Here is a 26,997-nt window from a genome sequence, read left to right as displayed (position 1 = left end):
CTGTTCACAATTTATGCTCCCCAGTTCCTGCCTAATAGCATTGTAATTCCCCCTCCCCCAATTAAATATTTTCCCATCCCCTCTGCTCTTGTCCCTCTCCATGACTATAGTAAAGGTCAGGGAGTTGTGATCACTATCACCGAAATGCTCTCCCACCGAGAGATCTGCCACCTGGCCTGGTTCGTTGCCAAGCACCAAGTCCAACATAATCTCCCCTCTCGTCGGCCTATCTACATATTGAGTCAGGAAACCTCCCTGGACATGCCTGCCAAAAACTGCTCCATCCAAACTATTTGCACTAAGGAGGTTCCAATCAATATTAGGGAAGTTGAAGTCACCCATGACAACAACCCTGTTACTTCTGCACCTTTCCAAAATCTGCCTCCCAATCTGTTCCTCCATGTCTCTGTTGCTATTGGGGGGTCTATAGTAAACTCCCAACAAAGTGACTGCTCCTTTCCTGTTTCTGACTTCCACCCATAATGACTCAGTAGACAAACCCTCCTCGACGACCTCCCTTTCTGCAACTGTGATACTATCCCTGATTTTTACCAAAATGTGTCTCTTCACACGTCTCTGCCTTAAATTTCGTCTGCCAAGTGTCACTCCGCGATGTCTTTTTCCTCCAGTTCAGTTCAGATTCACAAAATACACTCCGCTCCGGACCCACGCTCCGCCGCGCCACTCAGTTCTGGTCTCCATATTACCAAAAAAGAGAGGTGCATTGGAGAAGTTTCAAAAAAGATCTACAAGAACGATACAAGAAATGATAGGTACAGAGGAGGTTTACCAGGATGTTGCCTGGTCTGGAGGACATTAGCTATGAGGAGAGGTTGGAAAAACCCAGATTGTTTTCACTGGAATGACGGAGGTGGAGGGGCGACAGGATAGAGGTTTACAAAGTTATGAGCGGCATGGACAGAGTGGATAGTCAGAAGCCTTTTCCCAGGATGGAAGAGTCAGTTACTAGGGGACATAGGTTTAAGGTGCGAGGGGCAAAGTTTAGAGGGGATGTGTGAGGCAAGTTTTTTTTTTACACAGAGGGTGGTGGGTGCCTGGAACTTGCTGCCAGGGGAGGTGGTGGAAGCAGATACGATAGCGACGTTTAAGAGACATCTTGACAAATACATGAATAGGAAGGGAATAGAGGGATATGGGCCCCGGAAGTGCAGAAGGTTTTAGTTTAGGCAGGCATCAAGATCGGCGAATGCTTGGAGGGCCGAATGGCCTGTTCCTGTGCTGTACTGTTCTTTGTTCTTATAACCTATCAGCAAAGACAGAAAAGGCTGGGGCTCCTTCTTCTGGAAAACAGAAGGCTGAAGGGTGACCTGATCGAGGTCTTTAAGATTACAAAGGGGTTTGATAGTGTAGAAAGAGGTTTCCACTCGTGGTGGGCGTGAGGAGTCGTCCAAACCTGAGGGCCCTAAATCTGATAGTCACCAGTAGGTCCAAAAGGGAAATCAGGAGAAACCTCTTTGCCGGATAGTGGTGAGGATGTGGAACTTACTACCACTTGCAGTCGTTGATGAGAATCGCCTAGATGCATTTCAGGGGATGCTGAGCAAATACATGAGGGGAAAAAGAAATAGAGGGATATGCTGATAAAGTATGAAGAGGCTCATGTGCAGCAAAAACACCAGCATTGACCAGACGGGTCGAATGGCCTGTTTCTCTGCTGGAAATTCTATGTAATTGCAGGGCACACAAGTTCATTTCATCCAAGAATAAAATACATGCTTGAGAAAAATAATTTCACCCCGACACACATTCTATCTAATTAATTCACCAACCTTCACTTTCTATTTACCATTTACTGAACTACACTTACTCTGTTTTGACTCTTCGCACCTTAGAATCTCTTCCATTAAATTGCAGGGCCATTAGAGAATCTGCAATTGGCAAATTTAACTTTTTTTTTTTTAAATTCATTCTTGGAATGTGAGCGTTGCTGGAAAGGCCAGCATTTATTGCCCGTCCCTCGAGGTGGTGATGGTGAGCTGCCTTCATGAACTGCTGCAGTCCATCTGGTGTAGGTACACCCACAGTGCTGTTCAGGAGGGAGTTCCAGGATTTTGACCCAGCGACAGTGAAGGAACAGTGATATAGTTCCATGTCAGCATGGTGTGTGGTGTGGAATGGAACTTGCAGGTGGTGGTGTTCCCACACATCTGCTACCCTCGTCCTTCACGATGATAGAGATTGCAGGTTTGGAAGGTGCTGTCTCAGGAGGTGTGGCGAGTTGCTGCAGTGCATCTTGTATATGGTACACACTGCTGATGGAGGGAGTGAATATTGAAGGTTCTGGATAGGGTGACAGTCAAGCAGGCTGCTTTGTCCTGGATGGTGTCGAGCTTCCCAAATGTTGTTGGAGCTGCACCCATCTAGGCAAGCGGAGAGTATTCCATCACACTCCTGACTTGTGCTTTGTAGATGGTGGACAGATTTTGGAGAGTGGGGAGGTGGATTACAGAATTCCCAGCTTCTGACCTGCTCTTGTTGCGGCTGGTCCGGTCAACGGCAACCCCCAGGATGCTGATGACGGGGGATTCATGCGATGGTAAAGCCATTGAATGTCCAGGGTAGACGGTTAGATTTACTTTTGTTGAGATAGTCATTGACTGGCACTCGAGTGGCACATAATGCTTGTATTGCACATCAGCCCAAGCCTTTCTCCATGCAGGCACGCACTGCTTCAGTATCAGAGAAGATGTGAAAGGTGCTGAACATTGTGCAATCATCAGCGAACATCCCCACTTCTGACCTTATGTTGGAGGGAAAGGTCATTGATGAAGCACCTGAAGATGGTTGGGTCTAGGACACGATCCTGAGGACATCCCGCAGCAATGTCCAGGAACTGAGATAATTGACCAACAACCACAACCATCTTCCTTTATGCTGGGTATGACTCCAACCACTGGATTTGTATAGCACCTTCAACATACTGAAACATCCCAAAGCACTTCAGAGGAGTGTCATCAATCAAAATTTGACATCAGCAGCAGATATTAGAACAGTTGACTCAAAGGTTGGTCAAGGAGCATCGTAAAGGAGATGAGAAAGGTAGCGAGGCAGAGAGGTTTAACAAAGTAATTTCAGAGTTTTCAGAGGCGGAGTGATTAAAATCGGAGATGCACAAGAGACAGAACTGAAGAGGAGATGTCGGAGAGCTGTAGAGTTGGAGCATTTTTACAGAGATAGGGAGGCCATCAACATTCCCTCAAAATTCTCTTTCCAGCATGTGACCTGCCTGTAGCACTGCGCACTGCCTTTAAAGATCAACACACATGCACACAGCTTAAAAGGAACATTGGTTGCGTGGGGCCTGTTTGTGCCTTGCAGATTGCTGTGTGGCTGTGCACCTTAGGGGAAATATCGGAAGCCTCGTAGAGATTCGAAAACATGGATGAGAATTTTAAAATTGAGGTGCTGCTAGGAGCCAATGTGGGTCAGTGAACCTGGTTTTCTTCCCACCAATCTTCAAATAATAAGCATTGTAAAGCAACCTTGATTTAAAAAAGGTCCACAACAAAATTCTCTGAGCAACTGAGGGCAGTAAATGTGGCCCTCATCAATGATAACCAACATTCAGAGCAAAAATATGTTTTTAAAAGTGCAGCATTAATCGAAACCTTAGGAGGCATATGTTGCCCTTTCTCAGTATAACATGGCGTGACAGGAGATAACTGAGAAGCATTTAACTGAGACTGCTCTCTGGCAGCTGCAAGTGGAATTAGTATTAAATCTTCACCACAAACATTACACTTTAATCAAACCTTAGCATGCAGATCAGCGAGAATGTAGCCTTAGGTCAATGTTGCAATTTTTTTAAAAATAAAAGAACCACATTTTGTGCTTTAACTGCAGGTTGGTGCAAGTGAACTGAATACTTTGAGATTGTTCAGTTATTATCTTGTTACTTTTTTGTAGGAACTTGCTGTTCATAAATTGGCTGTCACGTTTCCTACATTTCAACAGTGACTGCACTTCAAAACATACCTTTTTGGCTGCAAAGTGCTTTGGGACATCCTAAGGTCATGAAAGGCACTATACAGGCGCAAGTTCTTTCTTTTTCTCTTTGCTTTTATTTCTGGCACCCAGTTCCAGTACCAAGCACTCACAAATTGAGGACAGCTTAGCGAGAGAGCGAGAGTAAAGCCAGTTCTACTCTGCCACACTGCATCTTTGCCCCAAAGCAGGGAAAAGCACCTCCTATTGTAACCAGTGCAGTCCTGTTTAGACTTTCCAAACAAGCCACACCGTACGTAGCACGAGCTAGACCAAGGACAACGGGTGCAGGAGGACAGCATCACCTCCAAGTCATACACCATCCTAGTTTGGACATCAACTAAAAATTTCAAAATTGAAAGAATGATCGCTTTTTGTTCAGCAATGGTATGAAATGTTATGGAACCAAGAGTCAAGATACAGATGGAAACAGATCAGGGTCGGGGTGCTGAGTGGCCTACTCCCATCACAGAGTGGTTACAGCACAAGGGAAGCCATTCGACCCATCAGGCCCGTGCTGACATTCTGCAAGAGCAACTCGGCTAGTCTCTCTCTCTCGCCCTTTCCCCATAGCCCTGCATATTTTTTCCGCTTCAGATGCTAATCCAATTCCCTTTTGAAAGCCACGATTGAATCTGCTTCCACCACACTCTCAGATCACTCACAGAGTCATAGAGTCACACAGCACAGAAACTGGCCCTTCGGCCCATTGTGTCTGTGCCGGCCATCAAGCACCTAACTAGGTAGTGCATTCCAGATCATAACTGCTCACCGTAAAAGAGTTTTTCATCACATCACCTTTGATTCTTTTGCCAATCGCTTTAAATCTGTGCCCACTGGTTCTCAACCCTTCCGCTAACAAGAATAGTTTCTCTTTAGCTACTCTGTCTAGACCCCTCATGATTGTGAACACCTCTTTCAAAATCCCCTCTCAATCTTCTCTGCTGTGAAGGAAAACAACTCCAGCTTCTCCAATCTATGTTCATACATTGCTGTTCTTTCATCACTGGGTCAAAATCTTGGAACTGCCTACTGAACAGCAGTGTGTGTGTACCATTACCACACGGACTGCAGCAGTTCAAGAAGGCGCCTCACCACCACCTTCTCAAGGAAAATTAGGGATGGACAATAAATGATGACCTTGCCAGTAATGCCAACATCCCAAAGAATGACTAAAAACAAAAGATCACCAATTCTCCACTAAATTAGTGGTAGTTTGTCCTGTAGCCCCACAACTGTTAGAAACTGGTTAGATTAATACTCCCTCAACTAAGTTCATACAGGATCCTCACAGTCAGTAGACAGAGGAGGTTGAATTCAAAGCTGAGCTGGATTCTAATTGCAATCCCAAAAGTGAAAGTCTGCACAATAAGAGTCCCCTCTTACTGCACAAACCATGCACAAAAATGTCCCATCAGCATCCAATTGAGCTCAGTCACATTCCAGGGTATATTCCCATTGGTCCTCTGGTGACAACAATCCCCAGGACCCACAGACCAATCAATCAAGGCCTACATTTGGTTTAAAATTTGATCCTGTCCTTGACCAGATAGGATTCAGCTTCCACTTTGAAGTCAATCAACTGATCATTAACTACTTAATTCTTCAACAGCAAAGTCCTCAATGGTTCAGTAAGCTGAGTCACGCAGATCAGAGGAAAAAAGTCCCAGGCTGAAAGGATTTGCATTTATAATCACGGTTTTCCACAATCTGAGGACGTGTCAACGTGCTTTACAGCCACTGAAATATTTCTGAAGTGCAGTCATTGCTGTCGGAAACTCGGCAGGTAATCCATGCCCAGCAAGCTGCTGCAAACAGGAATGTGATAATGACTAGACCTGTTTTACTGTTGTTTTGTTGGATAAATATTGACCACGCCACTGGGGGGGGAGGGAGGCACTCCTCTGTTCTCCTTTTAAATATCAGTCTTTAGCGCCACATTTCTTTTTTTTTAGATACAGCACTGAAACAGGCCCTTCGGCCCACCGAGTCTGTGCCGACCATCAACCACCCATTTATACTAATCCTACACTAATCCCATATTCCTACCAAACATCCCCACCTGTCCCTATATTTCCCTACCACCTACCTATACTAGTGACAATTTACAATGGCCAATTTACCTATCAACCTGCAAGTCTTTTGGCTTGTGGGAGGAAACCGGAGCACCCGGAGAAAACCCACGCAGACACAGGGAGAACTTGCAAACTCCACACAGGCAGTACCCAGAATCGAACCCGGGTCCCTGGAGCTGTGAGGCTGCAGTGCTAACCACTGCGCCGCCCTTTTGAATTTCATTCAAAAGAGGGCAGCTCAGCACTCCCTCGGTACTGCACTGGGATCATCAGCAGAGATTTGTGTGCTAATGTCTTTGGAGTGGGGCATGAAAGTACAACCTAATTCAGGAGGCAAGAGTGCTACCCACTGAGCTAAAGACTGACACTGCAACGGACAAGACTGGTGTACGTCAGATTAAAAGAACAGCAGGCAGCCTTCGATTAACGAGTCAGCCCTCCCAACAACCTGGGAAACTCTGCCAAGCGCATGTGCCACTACTTACACGATGGCTGCACCCTGCGTAGAAATCCATTAACACCAGCACGATATCATCAGCACTCAGAAAATAAATCTAACTTGGTGAGGAAAGAGTGAGGTAATGGGGAGGGACCCTTCTAGCTTTTGTGGTTGGCTTGTTTATTTCATGAATCTCCATGCAACAGGCATTAATAGGCGACCATAAAGAGAAGGCACTTTGCAAATGCATTTTGTTCTTTGTTTCAAACATGTCAGTGGGTCCAGTATCAATTATTTGCTTCTAATTAACATAATCAGACCAACAGAAACCACCAAAAAAATAACACGTTCTGATGAAAGGTTATCGACCTGAAACATTAGCAGTTTCTCTCAAGATGATCCACTGAGTTTACCACATTTTGTGCTTTTTTTAATTCTTTGCTGACCATTGCAGCGGTGCGGTTTCAGAGAGTTAAGTTTCAAACATACAGCCAGCGGAGAGTAGCCGAACTGACCAGAGCTGATTCCGACAGAAATTTACATGCACAAACGGTGTCAGCTGCGGCTCAGTGGGTAACACTCTCGCCACGGTCAGATGGTTGTGGGTTCAAATCCCACTCTAGAGACTTGAGCACTTGACACTTCAGTATAGTACTGAGGGAGTGCTGCACTGTTGGAGGCAGCGTCTTTTAGATGAGACGTTAAAATCGAGGCCCTGACTGCCCTCTGAGGTGACATAAAACATCGCATAGCACTATTTCGAAGGGCATAAAGGGAGCACTCCTCATGACCCAGCCTATATGTATCCCTTAACCAACACTAATAGAACAGACAATCTGGTCATCGTCATATTTGATTGTGGGAGCTTGCTGTGCACGAATTGGCTACCACATTTCCAACACTACAACAGTGACTACATTTCAGAAGTAATTATTTGACTTGAAAGAACTTTACAGAATCACAGAATTGTTACAGCGCAGGAGGCCGCCACTCGGCCCATCGTGTTCCCACTGGCTCTCTGAAAGAGCAATTCCCTCAGTTCCCCCAGCGAGTTAACATCCGCAGCACTTAAAGCAGCCAGAAGCACTGCACAAAGAACAGCCAGGCGCTGCGCAAACGACTACTGGCAACACCGATGCAGTCATATTCAGCTGGCCTCAGACACCGGAAACATCAGAGGAATGTATGATGGCATTAAGAGAGCTTTTGGGCCAACCATCAAGAAGATCGCCCCCCTCAAATCTAAATCAGGGGACATAATCACTGACCAACACAAACAAATGGATCGCTGGGTTGAGCACTACCTAGAACTGTACTCCAGGGAGAATGTTGTCACTGAGACTGCCCTCAATGCAGCCCAGCCCAGCATGGATGTGCTGGACATACAGCCAACCAAATCAGAACTCAGTGATACCATTGATTCTCTAGCCAGCGGAAAAGCCCCTGGGAAGGACAGCATTACCCCTGAAATAATCAAGAGTGCCAAGCCTGCTATACTCTCAGCACTACATGAACTGCTATGCCTGTGCTGGGACGAGGGAGCAGTACCCCAGGACACGCGCGATGCCAATATCATCACACTCTATAAAAACAAAGGTGACCGCAACAACTACCGTGGAATCTCCCTGCTCAGCATAGTGGGGAAAGTCTTTGCTCGAGTCGCTCTAAACAGGCTCCAGAAGCTGGCCAAGCGCGTCTACCCTGAGGCACAGTGTGGCTTTCGTGCAGAGAGATCGACCGTTGACATGCTGTTCTCCCTTCGTCAGATACAGGAGAAATACCGCGAACAACAGATGCCCCTCTACATTGCTTTCATTGATCTCACCAAAGCCTTTGACCTCGTCAGCAGACGTGGTCTCTTCAGACTACTAGAAAAGATTGGATGTCCACCAAAGCTACTAAGTATCATCACCTCATTCCATGACAATATGAAAGGCACAATTCAACATGGTGGCTCCTCATCAGACCCCTTTCCTATCCTGAGTGGTGTGAAACAGGGCTGTGTTCTCGCACCCACACTTTTTGGGATTTTCTTCTCCTTGCTGCTTTCACATGCGTTCAAGTCCTCTGAAGAAGGAATTTTCCTCCACACAAGATCAGGGGGCAGGTTGTTCAACCTTGCCTGTCTAAGAGCGGTCCAAAGTACAGAAAGTCCTCATCAGGGAACTCCTCTTTGCTGACAATGCTGCTTTAACATCTCACACTGAAGAGTGCCTGCAGAGTCTCATCGACAGGTTTGCGGCTGCCTGCAACGAATTTGGCCTAACCATCAGCCTCAAGAAAACGAACATCATGGGGCAGGACGTCAGAAATGCTCCATCCATCAATATCGGTGACCACGCTCTGGAAGTGATTCAAGAGTTCACCTACCTAGGCTCAACTATCACCAGTAACCTGTCTCTCGATGCAGAAATCAACAAGCGCATGGGAAAGGCTTCCACTGCTATGTCCAGACTGGCCAAGAGAGTGTGGGAAAATGGCGCACTGACACGCAACACAAAAATCCGAGTGTATCAAGCCTGTGTCCTCAGTACCTTGCTCTACGGCAGCGAGGCCTGGACAACATATGTCAGCCAAGAGCGACGTCTCAATTAATTCTATCTTCGCTGCCTCCGGAGAATCCTTGGCATCAGGTGGAGGACTGTATCTCCAACACAGAAGTCCTCGAGGCGGCCAACATCCCCAGCTTATACACACTACTGAGTCAGCGGCGCTCGAGATGGCTTGGCCATGTGAGCCGCATGGAAGATGGCAGGATCCCCAAAGACACATTGTACAGCGAGCTCGCCACTGGTATCAGACCCACCAGCCGTCCATGTCTCCGCTTTAAAGACATCTGCAAACGCGACATGAAATCCTGTGACACTGATCACAAGTCATGGGAGTCAGTTGCCAGCGTTCGCCAGAGCTGGCGGGCAGCCATAAAAGCAGGGGTAAAGTGTGGCGAGTCGAAGAGACTTAGTAGTTGGCAGGAAAAAAGACAGAGGCGCAGAGAGAGCCAACTGTGTAACAGCCCCAACAAACAAATTTTTCTGCAGCACCTGTGGAAGAGTCTGTCACTCTAGAATTGGCCTTTATAGACACTCCAGGCACTGCTCCACATACCACCGACCACCTCCAGGCGCTTACCCATTGTCTCTCGAGTTAAGGAGGCCAAAGAGAATTGCCCCGCCTTCGCCCTGTAACCCTGCACATTCTTCCTTTTCATAGAACTGTCTAATTCCCTTTTGAATGCTTCAATTGAACCTGCCTCCACCACGTTCTCAGGCAGCGCATTCCAGACCTTAACCACTCGCTGTGTGTAAAAGTTTTTCCTCATGTCACTTTTGCTTCTCTTAACAAATCTGTGCCCTCTCATTCTCAATCCTTTCACGAGTGGGAACAGTTTTTCTCTATCTACTCTGTCCAGACCCCACATGATTTTGAATACCTCTATCAAATCACCTTTCAGCCTTCTCTTTCCAAGGAAAACAGTCCTAACTTCTCCATTCCATCTTCATAACTGAAATTCCTCATCCCTGGAACCATTCTGGTGAATCTTTTCTGTACAGTCTCCAACGCCCTCACGCCTTTCAAGTGTGGTGCCCAGAACTGGACACAATACACCAACTGAGGTCAAACTAATGTCTTAAAATAAGTTCAACATAACTTCCTTGCTCTTGTACGCTATGCCCCTATTAATAAAGCCCAGGATACTATACACTTTATTAACTGCTCTCTCAACCTGTCCTGCCACCTTTAATGACTTATGTACATATACACCTAGGTCCCTCGGCTCCTGCACCCCCATAAAGGCACTATAGAAATGCAAGCTTTTATTTTCAAACAAAAAACAAAGGCAGGTCATCTTAACATCACATTCTACCAACTTGCAATTTTATGGGTGGAATAAAATCCCAGGAGGTTCAAAGAGTCACTCCCAAGTCTTCTGAAATTGGTTAAACGCAATTTCCACAAGTCCAATCACATTTTCAGGTGACTGAGTTTTAAAAATAGCTTGCATTTATATACTGCCTGTAACCTCCTCCAGCCCTACAACCCTTTGAGATGTCTGTGCTCTGCCAAGTTTGGCCTCTTGCACATTCCAGACTTTAATCACTGCACTAGAGGCCTACTACCCAACCCGAACCAGACTGAACCAGCCGACATGTATCCGGGTCGGGTCGGGCCCCTCTTCCAGGTCCAGCTGTCGGGCTCGGGTCAGGTCAGGCCGGACACACACGGTAAATGCTCTGCCGGTAAGTATTAAAAAATTTATTTATTTTTTTTTTAAAAACTTACCTGAGCTGGGAGTCCGGGATGAAACGGAGTCTGCGCAGTGAGCGGGTGACGTCACTATGACATCATCACGCATGCGCTGCTGCTTCCTGGAGCTTCCCAGACGGAAGGCAAGTAAAGGGATGGCCAAGTCGGGCTCGGATCGAAATTTGAGGAACACGGGCCGGGTCCTTTTTCCCGACCTGAGCAGGCCTTTACATTACACCACTGGGTCTGGCCCCAAGCTCGAGAATTTGCTCCTTTAATCTTTCAGTCTCTATCACTCACTCCTCCATTAAGACACTCCTTAAAACCTACCTCTTTGACCTGCCTCATATTTCCTTCTGTGGTTTGGTATCAAATTTTGCTTGATAATGCTTCTGTGAAGTGCCTTGGACATTTTACATTAAAGGCGCTATATAAATGCAAGTTGTCATTGTTAACATAGAAACACATCCCATGGTGATTGACAGGGCTGCAAGGATAAGAAATGGAAGCTACTGTAAAAGATCTATCGGGGGGCGGGGGGGGTGGTGACCAAAAGCTTGGTCATGGAGATGGTTTGAAGGAGGGTCTTAAAAGGAGGATGAGGGAGATGAAGGGACAGAGGGAATTACAGAACATGGGTCTTCAGTGGCTGAAAGAACTGCCCCAATGGTGAGGCAAAGGGCACGAACAAGAGGGCAGAGTTCAGGAGAAGGTGGTCACACATCATGTGACCACTGCCACAACATGATCACATTTCTCCTGCAGTAATTTTTTTTTTTTTGGATGGAGAGGTGAGAAAATAAATCGTGTCTAATAGTGGCCAGCACCATAGTTGTCCTGATGATAGTGGCCAGCCTCCTCTTTGAACTGCCAGTCACCGTGATGGTGGTATTCCCACAATGACATTAGGTATGGTAGTGTCGCACATTACCAGAATAGCAATTCGGAAAGCCCAGACTAATAGTCCAAAGAATGGGAGTTCAGATCCCACCATCGCATAGCGAGAATCTGAATATAATTTTTTTAAAAGCTGGCACTGGTAAACGTGGCCATGGAGAACTGTTGGATTTTTAAAAATAAAAAAACCCAACTAGTTCATTTATGACTCTTTACAGAAGCAGACCTGCCGTACACTACAGCATCATACCTAGTGGTGGCACCATCATCACAGTGACTGCAGCAGTTCAAGAAGCCCACCACCTTCTTACTGGGTCTGGCCGATACGTGACTCCAGTCCCACACCACCATGACTCACTCTGAACAGCCCTCTGTATTAACAGCTTCACAATGGCGGCCGCCACCACCCCTTTCGCAGGGCAACTGGGGTTGAGCAATAAGTGCCGGCCACGCCAGCGACGCTTGCTTCCCGAGTATCAATGAAAACAAAAATTGAGGGAATTTCTGGATGGAGGAACAGTGACACACGTCCAAGACAGGACGGAATGTGACTTGGAGGGGAAGCTGTTCTCAAAGCTCTTGCCCCTCCTGGTGGAAAGATGCTACAGGGCAAGGAGATGCCATCAAACAGCATCAGATCAACGTGACGCTTCAAAACCATTCTTTGATAAAGAACCTATGTTTCTATGGAAGGGTGTCTGCTGCATCAGCCCTCTTGAACGAGGAATCATTGTCCCTCCACCACCCTACCCAGATACTGATTACACAGTGTCAAGTGTTTTTATTTGCTTATCCTCGTGTCCACAGATCCTGCAGCTGTGGTTTAACTTCAAAGAGAGACTATTAGCACAATGGTCACAAGACAATCATGTTGGTTTTATGACAAGGTCTTTTAATTAAAATTTACAACCTCTGAAAAGCATCAACAAAATGTTAACTACTGGAAAGCAGAAGGTAACAAATGTCACCCCACTATTTAAGAAGGGAGGGAGACAGAAAACAGGGAATTACGGGATGCGATAAATGGACACTTCGATAACCGTATCCAGCCCATTTCCCACATCTCTACCCTCACCTCTTCCCCTCCCTCCCAGAACTGCGACAGGGTTCCCCTTGTCCTCACTTTCAACCTCACCAGCCTCCACATCCAAAGGATCATCCTCCGCCATTTCCACCACGCCCAGCGTGATGCCACTACCAAACACATCTCCCCCTCCCCTGTCAGCATTCCGAAGGGATCGTTCCCTCCGCAACACCCTGGTCCACTCCTCCATTACCCCCTACACCTCCGCAACTTCCCATGCAATCGCTGGTGGTGTAATACCTGCCCTTTTACCTCCTCGCTCCTCACTATCCCAGGCCCCAAACACTCCTTTCAGGTGAATCAGCGATTTACTTGTACTTCTTTCAATGTAGTATACTGTATTTTCTGCTCACAATGCGGTCTCCACTACATTGGGGAGACCAAACGCAGATTGAGTGACTGCTTTGGGTAACACCTCCGCTCAGTCTGAAAGCATGACCCCCAAGCTTCCGGTTGCTTGCCATTTCAACACTCCCCCCTGCTCTCACGCCCACATCTCTGCCCTGGGATTGCAGTAGTGTTCCAGTGAACATCAACGCAAGCTCGAGGAACAGCATCTCATTTACCGATTAAGCATGCTACAGCCTACCGGACTGAACATCGAGTTCAATCATTTCAGAGCAGGACAGGCCCTCCTTTTTAATTTTCATTAATATATATTTTCTTTCTTTTTTTGCCTCACTAATTTGATTGAGTTTTTTGAGGAAGTGACAAAGATGATTGATGAAGGAAGGGCAGTGGATGTTATCTATATGGACTTCAGTAAAGCCTTTGACAAGGTCCCGCATGGCAGACTGGTACAAAAGGTGAAGTCATACGGGATCAGAGGTGAGCTGGCAAGATGGATACAGAACTGGCTCAGTCATAGAAGACAGAGGGGAGCAGTGGAAGGGTGCTTTTCTGAATGGAGGGATGTGACTAGTGGTGTTGCACAGGGATCAGTGCTGGGACCTTTGCTCTTTGTAGTAGATATAAATGATTTGGAGGAAAATGTAGCTGGTCTGATTAGTAAGTTTGCGGACGACACAAAGGTTGATGGAGTTGCGGATAGTGACGAGGATTGTCAGAGGATACAGATCGGTTGGAGACTTGGGCGGAGAAAAGGCAGATGGAGTTTAATCCGGACAAATGCGAGGTAATGCATTTTGGAAGGTCTAATGCAGGTGGGAGGTATACATTAAATGTCAGAACCCTTAGGAGTATTGACAGGCAGAGAGATCTGGGCGTACAGGTCCACAGGTCACTGAAAGTGGCAACGCAGGTGGATAAGGTAGTCAAGAAGGCATACGGCATGCTTGCCTTCATCGGTCGGGGCATACAGTATAAAAATTGGCAAGTTATGCTGCAGCTGTACAGAACTTTAGTTAGGCCACACTTAGAATATTGCGTGCAATTCTGGTCGCCACACTACCAGAAGGACGTGGAGGCTTTGGAGAGGGTACAGAAGAGATTTACCAGGATGTTGTTTGGTCTGGAGGGCATTAGCTATGAGAAGAGGTTGGATAAACTCGGATTGTTTTCACTGGAATGACGGAGGTGGAGGGGAGACATGATCGAGGTTTACAAAGTTATGAGTGGCATAGACAGAGTGGATAGTCAGAAACTTTTTCCCAGGGTGGAAGAGTCAGTTACTAGGGGACATAGGTTTAAGGTGAGAGGGGCAAAGTTTAGAGGGGATGTGCGAGGCAAGTTCTTTACTTAGAGGGTGGTGAGTGCCTGGAACTTGCTGCCGGGGGAGGTGGTGGAAGCAGGTACGATAGCGACGTTTAAGAGGCATCTTGACAAATACATGAATAGGATGGGAATAGAGGGACACGGTCCCCGGAAGTGCAGAAGGTTTTAGTTTAGGCAGGCATCAAGATCGGCGCAGGCTTGGAGGGCTGAATGGCCTGTTCCTGTGCTGTACTGTTCTTTGTTTTTATTTTATTTTCGTTTGTTTCATCATTCATTTTTTAACCATGTGCCTGCCCACTGTTTTTTTTCCATGTTTGTGCTTTGGGACAGGGCTGTTCATTTTTCGATCAATTAACACCCTCTCTGCACCAACGCTTTGTCTTTCACCACACCATTAACACAACCTTTGCCAGTTCTGATGAAAAGGTCACTGACCTGAAACGTTAACTTTGCTTCTGTTTCCACAGATGCTGCCAGACCTGATGAGTATTTCCAGCATTTTGTTGTTTTTGACTTAGATAATAATGATCTGATTGGGCACAGTCAACATGGATTTATGAATGGGAAATCATGTTTGACAAACCTGCTGGAGTCTTTTTGAGGATGTTACTAACAGACGTAGTATACTTGGATTTTCTGAAGGCTTTTGATAAAGTCTCCCACAGGAGATTGTTTAGCAAAATTAAAGCACATGGGATAGGAGGTAATATACTGGCATGGATTAAGGATTGGTTAACAGGCAGAAAGCAGTGAGTAGGAATAAACGAGTCATTCTCACATTGGCAAGCTGTGACAAGTGGGGTACTGCAAGAATCAATACTTGGGCTGCAGCTGTTCACAATATATATCAATAATTTGGATGTGGGGACCAAATGTAATATTTCCAAGTTCGTGGATGGCATAAAACTAGGTGGGAACGTGTGTTGTGAGGAAGATGCAAAGGAGCTTCAAGGGGATTTGGACAAAATTAGTGAGCAAGAACGTGGCAGATGGAATATAATGTGGAAAAACGTGAGGTTCTCCACTTTGGTAGGAGGAATAGATGTGCAGAGTATTTCTTAAATGGTAAGTGATTAGAAAGTGTAGTTGTACAAAAGAACCTGGATGTCCTCGTCAATAAGTCACTGAAAGCTAACATGCAGATGCAGCAAGCAATTAAGAAAGCTAATGGCTTGTTAGCCTTCAACGCAAGAGGATTTGAGTACAGGAGTAGTGAAGTCTTGCTTCAATCGTACAGAACCTTGGTTAGACCACACCTGGAGTACTGTGTGCAGTTTTGGTCCCCTTGCCTTAGGAAGGATATTATTGCCATAGAGGGAGTGCAACAAAGGTTCACCAGACTTGTTCCAGGATGACGGAACTGTCCTATGAAGAAAAACTGGGGAAACTAGGCCTGTATTCTCTGGAGTTTCGAAGAATGAGAGATGATCTCATTGAAGCCTACAAAATACTTAAAGGGGGAGACAGGGTAGATACAGCTAAGATGTTTCCCCTGGTTGAAGAGTCTAGAACCAATTTCAAAGTAAGGGGGAAGCCACTTCGGACCGAGATGAGAAAATTTCTTTACTCAGAGGGTTGTGAATCTTTGGAATTCTCTACCCCAGACGACTGTAGAAGCTCAGTCATTGAGTATGTTTAAAGCAGAGAATGACAGCTTTCTAAATACCAATGACAGAAAGGGATATGGGGATAGTGTGGGAAAAAGGCATTGAAGTGGATGATCAGCCATGATCGTAGTGAGTGGTAGAGCCGGCTGAATGGCCTGTTTCTGTGGTGTAATTCTATGCAACACGGTGACTTATCTTTTTTTTTGGAGCAGGAGTAGGCCCTTCAGCCCAATTGGTTTTATTCATTTAATTTCTGTTTTCACCACCTTTCTACATTTGAAGGAACATTGGCCCATTATCCTATAAATACCACACATAAAACCATCACATGGCACAGTCAGAGTCAAACAAACCAAGTGCGTAGTCAACGCTATTTCCTCTCATTTGATATGCTGCCATTGCAGCCCTTTACATTGTTTAAAAGGAATCCCGCAAGACGCCAAAAAAGTGTTTTGAAAAACTTTAGTAAAAACAGAAAATCTAACAAGTGACTTTGCCCAAACAGCAAATCACTTCTGAATGCGAGCCTACAGAACCAGTCCCATTCTCATCCAATACCCACTTCCTGGGTATCACAGGTTACCCATCAGGTACCCCAGCCGATTTCTCCCACCCCTCCTTCTAACCCAAGGGCGCAAAGAATCATCGTTACAATCCTTGATGCTACTGCGGCACAGGCAGTTTGTCTGGTCCAGCAAAGAACAGGAACCCTCCACACAGGTCGAACTCCACAGACTCAAGCACAGAATATAGGCCGACACATACAGTGCAGTGCCGAGGGGCTGCTGTCTTTTGCATGAGATGTCTGCCCCCTCAGACAGACAGTTGTAAAAAAAAAACACACTATTTCGTAAAGGACAGGGGAACTCTCCCTCGGTGTCCAGGGCCAATATTTATCCCTCAACCAATATCACTAATAAAACCAGGTGACCCCGTCACTATTGGATTGCTGTTTGTGGGAGCTTGCTGTGCACAAATTGGCTGCTGCATTTCCTACATTACACTAGTGATGAGACTTCTAAAGTACTTCTAACGTAATAACACATCCCAAGGTGTTTCACAGGAGCATTATAAAACAGAATAGAACACTGAGCCACAATAGGAGATACTAGGTCAGATGACCAAAAGCTTGGTCAAAGAGGTAGGTTTTAAGGAGTACGTTAAAGGAGGAAAGTGAGGTGGAGGCTCAGAGGTATAATTTCGAATAGAGACACAGGCCCATTTTACTCAATCCTTTCTCATAGAACAGTCCTCTTATCCCAGGAATTAATCTAATTATTGATCACCCTGACTTAACTACATGCATTTAAATTGTGCCTCCAATGTAGTAAAACATCCCAAGGTGCTTCACAGGAGCATCATCAGACACTGAGCTAAAAGAGGAGACGCCTTAGGAAAGGAAACCAAAATCATGGTCAAAGAGGGAAATCTGAAGTAGAGTCTTAAAGGAGGAGAGGCAAAGGATTGGAGAGGTAATTCCAGAGCTTAGGGCCTAGACGACAGAAGGGAAGGCTGTCAGTAGTGGGAAGTATAATTGGAGGCACATAGAGTCTTTGGTGCCTATTTTATCTTTATACCTTCACTTACAACATCACCCCGCTCCCTACCTACCCCCCTACCAACTCATCTGGCCTTCACACATCTTAAACTCGCTTTGTGCTCAAACTCACTCTGGACGGCGCAGTGGTTAGCACCGCAGCCTCACAGCTCCAGCGACCCGGGTTCAATTCTGGGTACTGCCTGTGCGGAGTTTGCAAGTTCTCCCTGTGACCGCGTGGGTTTTCGTCGGATACTCTGGTGTCCTCCCACAGCCAAAGACTTGCAGGTTGATAGGTAAATTGGCCATTGTAAATTGCCCCTAGTGTAGGTAGGTGGTAGGAGAATTGAGAGAAGGTGGGAATGTGGTAGGGAATATGGGATTAATGCAGGATTAGTACAAATGGGTGGTTGATGGTCGGCACAGACTTGGTGAGCCGAAGGGCCTGTTCCAGTGCTGTATCTCTCTTTGACTCGAAGTCTACTAGCTCCTACTGTGGGCAGGCAAATGTTTGACCATCCCCCCCAATGCTCCACAACTGGCTCTGTTCTCGATAGCCAAGAACAAAATGTTTTAAATCAGAGATATACTGGCACTCCCTTAGATCATTCACAATTCCCGTAGAGAAAGAAAAAAAAATAAGTAGTCAGCACAAGTAGAGGAAGCAAGCAGGACTGGTTGCAAAGGACAGATCAGGGAGAGGGAACTGAAACAGGTCAAGGTCCTATAGTCAAAGATGGGGGGTGGGGAAGACAGGAAAGTGGAGTTCAGACCATAACTAGATCAGCCACAATCATATCAAATGGCAGAACAGATTCGAAGGGCCAAATGGCCTACTCCTATTCCTAGGTTTCCACCACTGGGAAGACTGGAAGACATTTTAATAGTGCACTGTTACCAACATCTTCAGAAGTGACATTACTGGGCTGAACGTGAATCTTTCATACTCAGCGCAAGCCAAACTCACATAGGATGTTCCCCGCCAAGACTATTAAACAGCCTGGTCCTATGGGTTCATTCACTGTGACTGAAATTCCTTATGCGACCCTTCCAAAGACGGATAACGTTCTCATAACAAACACAACTCAATATTGTGCAGCTTGTACTCGAGAAGAAAGCAAGCTATTTACTACTGCGAGCCAAACCACTGGATTTAATGAAATGGTCACGGGGTACAGCATGAAGCCCCACATGATCCTGAATCTGCTCAGGACCAGCACGCGCGTAAGCGCCATTACTCTTCACCGTGCACAAATTGGCTGCCTCGTTTTCTCCATTACAACAGCGACTACACTTCAGAAAAGCACTTATACAAAAGCAAAACACTGCTGATGCTGGAAATCTGAAATAAAATCAGAAAGTGCTGGAAATACTCGGCAGGCCAGGCAGCATCTGTGGAGAGAGAGAGAGAGAGAGAGAGTTAATGTTTCAGGTCAGTGACCCTTCATCAGAACTGAAACGTTAACCCCGTCTCTATCTCTCTACAGGATGTCGTGGGCGGCGCAGTGGTTAGCACCGCAGCCTCACAGCTCCAGGGACCTGGGTTTGATTCTGGGTACTGCCTGTGAGGAGTTTGCAAGTTCTCCCTGTGACTGTGTGGGTTTTCGCCGGGTGCTCCGGTTTCCTCCCACAGCCAAAGACTTGCAGGTGATAGGTAAATTGGCCATTGTAAATTGCCCCTTGTGTAGGTAGGTAGTAGGGAATATGGGATTACTGTAGGGTTAGTAGAAATGGGTGGTTGTTGGTCGGCACAGATTCAGTGGGCCGAAGGGCCTGTTTCAGTGCTGGATCTCTAAAATAAAAAATGTTGCCTGATCTGCTGATTGTTTGCAGTATTTTCTGTTTTTATTTCAGAAAAGCATTTCACTGACTGTAAAGCAATTTGGGACTTCCTATGGCCATGAAAGAAGCTAGATAAAGGCAATTTTTTTTCTTTCTTTTATGACCGTTTTAAGAGTCCTGGAGTTTGCCACTATATAACAGCTTAGCTCACGCTTTTTTGTTAAAATCTCTAGCTAGTCTTTGTAAGGGAAGTGAAATTTCACTGTTTTTATAAACTTTATCTAGAAGCAAAAAAATCATTAACCCCTTCAAGTAAATCTGCAACTAGTGGTTGCATAAATCATGTTTTGATCTCTCTTCCTGCAAACAGCCAGGAACTGTTAAATGCCGCAGGATTGTGAGACTGTTTGGCACCTAAAACCTTGATCTCCCTCAACCACCCAACCAAAGAAACCAATTCAACAGCTGATTATCAAGAACGATAAGTCTTTGATGAAATTTCCTGTAAGCCAGGAAGCTCGTCACATACTAGCCACTTCTGGCCAAGCTTGCCAGTCAACCCGTTCATTGTTGATTAAAAAGGGGCTTCTCAGTGGCCGGTTTTGGGTTTGGTTACTTTATCATTGTTACTTTATCAAAATATGATGCATACTGTGAAGGGAGGAAAAAAAAAAAGTGAAGGTTCTTTTTTCATAAAGTTGTTTCATTTCGAAAACAAAAAGGACATGAGAAAATCGGAAACGGTCAACAGCCTTTTGAAGAAGGGCAACACTTCCTGTTACAATCACAAACCACTGTAAATTTCGTTACTGACCTTCTTAAACTAATCTTGCAGAACCTGCCTATACAGGAAATTGCAGCAAGATTCCTTTCTCAAAAAGAGAGTACAGACAGACATGGCATTCGTGCAATGCCTTTCACAACTCCAGAACATTCCAAAGTGCTTTACAGCTAATGAAGTACTTTTTGAACTGTAGTCACTGTTGTAATGTAGGAAACACGGTAGTCAATTTGTGCACAGCAAGCTCCCACAAACAGGAATAAGATAATAACCAGATAATCTTCCGGGGGGGAAACGGGATATTGATTATCAATTAGGTATTGATTGAGAGCTAAGTATTGGCCAGGAGACAAAGGAAAACTCCCCCACTCTCTTGCAAAATAGTGCCATAGCTTCTTTCACGTCCACCCGAGGGGGCAGGCAGGACTTTGGATTAACGTTTCATTCGAAAATGGAACCTCCATCAGTGCAGTGCTCCCCCAGTACTGCACTGGCTGCATCAGCCAGAATTTTTGTGCTCAAGTCTCTGGAGTTGTACTTGAACCCACAACTGCCCGACTCCGAGCAGAGCGCTACCCACTGAGTCGGGGCTGAGAAAAACTTATAATACTTGGAGACATATCCTTTCAAATGGATCTATTACTGGCTAAAAATTGTTTCCAATCATTCTTCGTTCTGTGTGAGGGATTTTGCAGGAACTGGAGTTGTAAACAGAAAGGGATTAATTTCCTAGGCCTACTGTCCACTCCTGGGCTACCTCCACTACAGTTGTGTGTGGAATTAAGCTCCTCCTCCTCTCCCCAAGTAATATGCTTCAGCCCGAGCCTCAGCACAGCTCCTCACAATCGTGCACGCTCCTGAAATCTTACTTGAGGAAAGGCGATGATGCTAGAACAAATAGTCAATCATTTTTTGCCAGTTTTTGTCAACTATTAGTTGATAAATGCATTTAAATTTATATTGAAGGTATAATTGTTCTCAGATTCCAGTGAACATACTGGTCAGCATAGTCAGGCAGTTAGCATTGATTGGTACTAAGGACCAGTCGGATCCCAACATGGGTCCTTGCAAACCATCTGGCACATGAACCAACCAGATCACACCATTAGTTCCTGGCACCCAACAGAACACCTTAAACTCGAAGCCACAAACTTCCAGGTTCTTGCTCAAGTAATCTATCCAAAACAAAAGGAATAATCAAACTGCTAGGAAGAGCAGCTCCAACTGGAGTGTTAATGGACATAGTTTAATTACTATCGAGAGAAATCAATAGCAGTCCCATTTGAATGATCCTTCCCTAACAAATTGCTTCCATTTTCTTCACTGCAATCACACTCACTATTGGGACCCAGATAAGCACCAACAACTTGCATCAACATCCCAAGGCACTTCACAGGACACCAAGCCACATGAGATATTAGGGCAGATAAGCAAATGTTTGGTCAAAAAAGTAAGTTTTAAGAAGTGTGTCTTAAAGGAGGAAAGTAAGGTGGAGCGGCTGAGAGGTTTGGGGGGGGGGGGGGGAATTCCCGAGCTTAGCAACGAGGCACATAACGAACATACAACAGAAGCCCTTGCATCGTCACTATTGCAAGACAAAACTAGGGCACTTTCTCAAGTCGAATGTTGCTTACCTATGGTCTGTCGCAGTTCCTCGCACTGACTGACGTGAGGTAACCTCAGCATCTCTTTCCATTTTTTACTCCGGCCCTTCCTCTTCCCTCCGCCACCTTTAGGAAACGTAAATCATTAACAAAAACTGGCTGAGACCATGGTAAATAAAAGCAACAAAATATGACAATTTTTTTGTTTTTAAAATGCCAGATGATTTTTTTTTTCTTTTAAATACTTAATTACACAGCCTTAGGAGTTTTCAGATCCCCAGATATGTACTGGAGAGATGAATAAAAAAAAAAAATCAGGAATCAAATAAAACTAACTTGTTTAATGTTACTCAACTTCATTTAAAATTACACTTTACTTACTGTTTAACTGCATAGAGCCACCCAGAGTGCTGAGCACACAGGCTACAGCAAAGGCCAAGGACCCCAACAATGTTTTGGCTGTAGCGAAGACTTGTGCTACAGAACCGGCCCAGCTCCTAATCAAGTCACTGCAGTCTAGCTACTACACTGGCATCTACCCAACAATGTGCAAAATTGCCTAGGTATGTTCGGTCCATAAAAAGCAGGACAAATTCAATCCGGCCAATTACTGCCCTAGACTACTCTCAATCTTTAAAGTAGTGGAAGGTGTCATCAACAGTGCTATTAAGCGGCACTTATTCAGCAAAAACCTGCTCACTGATGCTCAGTTTGGATTCCACCAGGACCACCCACATCATTACAGCCATAGTCCAAACATGAACCAAAGAGATGAATTCCAGAGGTGAGCTGAGGCTAGGGTGACATCAAGACAGCATTTGACCGAGTGTGGCATCAAGGAGCCCTAGCCAAAATGATGTCAACGGGAATCAGGGGGAAAACTCTTCACTGGCTGGAGTTATATCTAGCACATAGGAAGATGGTTGTGGTTGTCAAAGGTCAATCATCTCAGCCCCAGGACTTCACTGCAGGAGTTCCTCAGGGTAGTGTCCAAGGCCTAACCATCTTCAGCTGCTTCATCAATGACCTTCCTTCTATCATAAAGGTCAGAAGTGGGGATGCTCACTGATGATTGTACAATGTCCAGTTCCAAGAGAAAAAGTGACCTTAAGCACTAGAGTTCCGTAGAATGAGGATACCGACACACTGAAAGTGTGTTGTGGTTTTGTTATATCACTCATCAATTTGGAAATCTGTTTTTAGGGAACTCCTTTGTAAAAGGCCAACATCACCTCCCTTGCTATGTCCACATCCAACCTACTCAGTCACTTAAAAACAAAGTTCATTCTAGAGACAGAGATACTGCAATTACTTTTTGAAGTACTCTGCTCTTATGAAAATGTGATTGCAATCAGTTGGAACGAGGTCCGAGACAGGGAGGGAATCACAGAGTCATTTGGTTTATCACATGTGTGTCCCACTGCCTTGCTTTTTCCTCACAAACGTGCATTTTTTTTTCCTTTCAAATATAAATCCAATTCCCTTTTGAAAATTATTGAATCCGTTTCCACCAACCTTTAAGGCAGCGCATTCCAGATTGTAACAATTCATTGCTTTTTTTAAAAAAAATTCTCCTCCTCTCTGGTCCTTTTGCTAATTATCTTAAATTTGTGTCCTCTGTTTACTGACTCTCCCACCAGTGGAAACAGCTCCTGTTGAGGAAGCAGCCAGGGTTCCTGCTGGAAGGTGCGCAGGTGAAGACATGAGCACGGCCAGCTCCGATACCTCCACCACCAAATAGCCTGGCAGTGATCACTGTCTGAGCTGGAATATCAAGAATTCCCACTCTGAGCAAGTCCTGGAGGGAGAGAGAGACACCTAAACTAGACCGTATCCCAGCAAGTAGTCAACGCTATAGGAACAGGAGACGCGCAGTGCTCCGGTCAGAACACACCCTGAGTGCCATATTCAGTTTCCAAGCACAAGGGATTCATCCAAAGTCTGGAAGCAATACAGAGCAGGACCATGAGACTTATTCCTAGTGTCAGGAGAGTGAGTTACTTAAAGAAAGTTGGGTTCTTTAGCCTTGATGCCAATGAGATGGAGTGGGTTTAAGGGTATATAAGTGGGATTTATACAATTTTCTGGGCATTGAATTGCCAGAGAGGAATGGAAAAAAGAAACCTAGTTAACACAACAAAGACTGAATAATAGAATTCTGACAGTAGAGGAATAACGAGAAAGCTGATAATCTTTTGGGGCTCCACTTGTCTCCAAGACGACACACCTGGTGACAGGTAAATTGGAACATATTCCGTGACAGACTCAGTGATCGGAGACCAGAGCCAGTCCACAGTATTGTGGAGAGAAATGGTTTAAGTTATATATTGGGAGGAACTTGTAAAGAAAGGCAGACACCAAGATGGCCAGATCACATGTTTAATGACAACATCACGCACTGAGCATGCTCATAACATTACAGTTCATTAAATAAGGGAAACTTTCACTGGCAGGAGGGTCAGTAACCAGAGGACACAGATTTAAGATCATTGGCAAATGAATCAGAGGTGAGATGAGTTTTTTTTATGCAGCCAGTTATGATGATCTCAAATGCGTTGCCTGAAAAGGTGGTAGAAGCAGACTCAATAGCAAGTTTCAAAAGGAAATTGGATAATTCTATCAAAGAACCAGCACAGGCACAATGGGCTGAATGGCCTCCTTCTGTGCTGTATCATTCTATGAATCTATGATTAACTAGACCTGGAGAGGTAGACCACTTACTGTGGACTGCAATTCCTCCCACTCAAGGGGGTCCCTGCACACTGATTCCCCCAAAGTTTAGGATGGTTATAGATGGACAATCAATGAGAAGCTTCTCTGTGCTGCTAATTGAGCTTCTGTACTATCCAAGCACACACTTGGGAGGAGGTCCCTCCAGCTTGGCTCTTTACCAATTTGCAAGCATGTTCTCTTGGACATACGTCACCACACCATCCTCAGAGTCAATATCCTGGAATTTTCTACCTAACACTGTTGTGGGGGCACCATTGACATAAGGACTATGATGGTTCAAGAAGGTCCACCAGCACCTTCTCAGGGCAACAGGATGCCAGCTTTGCCAGCGACACACACATTTCAAGAACAAGAGACACGAGTATATCCGGTCCACATTAAACAAACAGAAACTCTATCTGCATGGCTCTCTCAGTAGCTTGATTCAGAGACTTGAGCACATTTCACAGCTGTCCAAGTAGGGAGAGGCCAATTATACCAGTTTTTTCCAGAATCCTTGCTGGATTGTAACATTTCAATAGCAACTACATTAACAAAGTACTTCACTGGCTGAAAAGTGCTTTGTGAAAGGCGCTCTAGAAATGCAAGTTCTCTCTTTCTAAATAAGATCTAGAGGAAAAAAGCAATTATCCTCCCACTAATGTTCCTCTTCAAGTCTTTTTATAACATTTTGTACAGCACTTTCTCACACCCAACATCAATAAGGTACTGTCCCTGTATGCAAACCGAGAAGACCTAAATAGCACAAAGTTTCAGCTTTTTTTTTTTCCGTACTGTGCAGAACAGAGGACAGTACTTTAAATCAACTTATCTGAAATAGATAATTAAGTTAACAAGGCCATAAAAATGCCTTGTTTTCTAGAGTAACAGAATTGAAAAGCAAGGAAGTTAGGTTAAACTTAAGAATCTTAGTCAGTCCACACTTGGAGTACTGTGCACAGCTCGGGTCACCATATTACAAAAGAAGATACAGCAGTTTTGGAGAGGATGCAAAAAAATTCACAAGAATGAGCCTAGAACGGAGGTTAAATTTATCAGGAAAGACTGAGGCTGTTTTCTCTAGATAAAAAGACTGAGGGGTGACTTGACAAAGGTCTCTAAAATGATGAAGGGGCTCGCTAGGGTAGATGCAGAGCAGATGTGGGAATGACCAAAAGTAGATGGTGTGAATACCAATAGTCAGTTAGAAATCTAATAACAAATTCAGGGGATATTTCTTCAGCCAGAGAGTAGTTAAAATGTGAAACCTGCTACTACAAGGAGTTGTTGAGGCGAATAGCAGAGATGTATTTAAGGGGAAGCCAGCTAAGTACATGAAGGAGTAAGGAACAGAAGGATATGTTGATAGGGTTAGATGAAGTAGGGTGAGAGGCTCCTGTAGAGCATAACCTCTGTCATACAAACAGTTGGGATAAAAAGCCTGGATCTGTGTTTCAAATGCTATGTAATTCAATGAAATGCACAGATAATCACGCTGGAGGTTACTACACTGTGCTGGGGAGTCGGGGGAAGTCAATGAGTCCAAATGCTCATTAATCTACATGTATTTGATCAACAATTGTTCCAGTGACATTTCCCTTCTGAGTACCAGTCTCAGAAATATCTGTAAATCACCCAGGTGTAACAGGCACCATTAGTAAAACCAGTCACGCTGAGCCAGCACCGATCACGTTGATAATGCGCAAGCTTGCACTGTACATTACGTACATAAGCAGCACGTACTTCAGTATTGTTAGAAGGAAGTGCACTCAAGGGGGACAAAAAAAAGTAGAGAGGGAAGGGTGAGAAAATGACAGAGAGATTCTGTGTTAGTGAGTGGGATAAACGTCAGCCATCACCTACAGTAACTGGATTGGAAAAGCTCCAAAAAATAACATGGAAAAGGTGAAAGTCGCATGATGACATCCAGCAGCTCAGAGGACATTCAGAACTGGTCACAGCAAAGCAAGACAATTCTGCTAAACGTAAGTCAAGGAACATAGAAAGAAAGGCAGACAGATTTGAATTTGTATGTTGCCTCTCATGACCTCAGGACATCCCAAAACATGTTACAGCCAAAGAAGTTCTTTTTGAAGCGTAGACACTGTTGAATTGCAGGAAATGCAGCAGCCAATTGTGCACAGCAAGCTCCCACAAACACCTGTGATAACGACCAGATTATCTTTTTTTTTTAAAAAAGGTGTTTGAGGGACAAATATTAGGCCAGGACACCAGGAAGAACTCAGCTGCTCTTCCTCAAAATAACACCCTGGGATATTTTACATTCACCCGAGTGGCAAAACGGGGCCTCGGTTTTAATGTATTACCTGAAAGACGCCACCTCCGACAGTGCGGCACTCCCTCAGTATTGGATTGGGAGTGCCGGCCTGCATCATGCGCTCAAGTCTCTGAGGTGGGACTCAAACCTGAACCCATGACCTTCTGACTCAGAGGTGGCGAGCCACTGCTAGCTTCCGAGCCATGGATGACACCTCCTGGAGGCTTCAAAAGGATGTTGCAAATAGCGTCTCCTACTGGATTATTTTTGGTTGACA

At 45.1% G+C, this 26,997-nt stretch overlaps 1 protein-coding gene across 2 annotated transcripts in view; it reads right to left on the bottom strand.

Moving 5' to 3' along the window:
• Positions 1-26,997, bottom strand: part of LOC137368927 (G protein-coupled receptor kinase 5-like) — a 174,618-nt gene that overhangs the window by 134,312 nt on the left and 13,309 nt on the right. The window contains exon 2 of one of the 2 annotated variants that reach the window (XM_068029243.1): positions 21,761-21,856. In XM_068029243.1, the coding sequence (XP_067885344.1) occupies positions 21,761-21,856 (96 nt within the window). Of the gene's footprint in view, positions 1-6,565; positions 6,640-21,760; positions 21,857-26,997 lie in introns of those variants that run through there. The other variant, XM_068029244.1, reaches the window with a different exon arrangement.

This window comes from Heterodontus francisci, chromosome 4 (assembly GCF_036365525.1).
Source record: "Heterodontus francisci isolate sHetFra1 chromosome 4, sHetFra1.hap1, whole genome shotgun sequence".
Taxonomy (NCBI): domain Eukaryota; kingdom Metazoa; phylum Chordata; class Chondrichthyes; order Heterodontiformes; family Heterodontidae; genus Heterodontus; species Heterodontus francisci.
The sequence above is the reverse complement of the archived record's forward strand: the minus strand, read 5'-3'. Positions and strand labels throughout refer to the sequence as shown.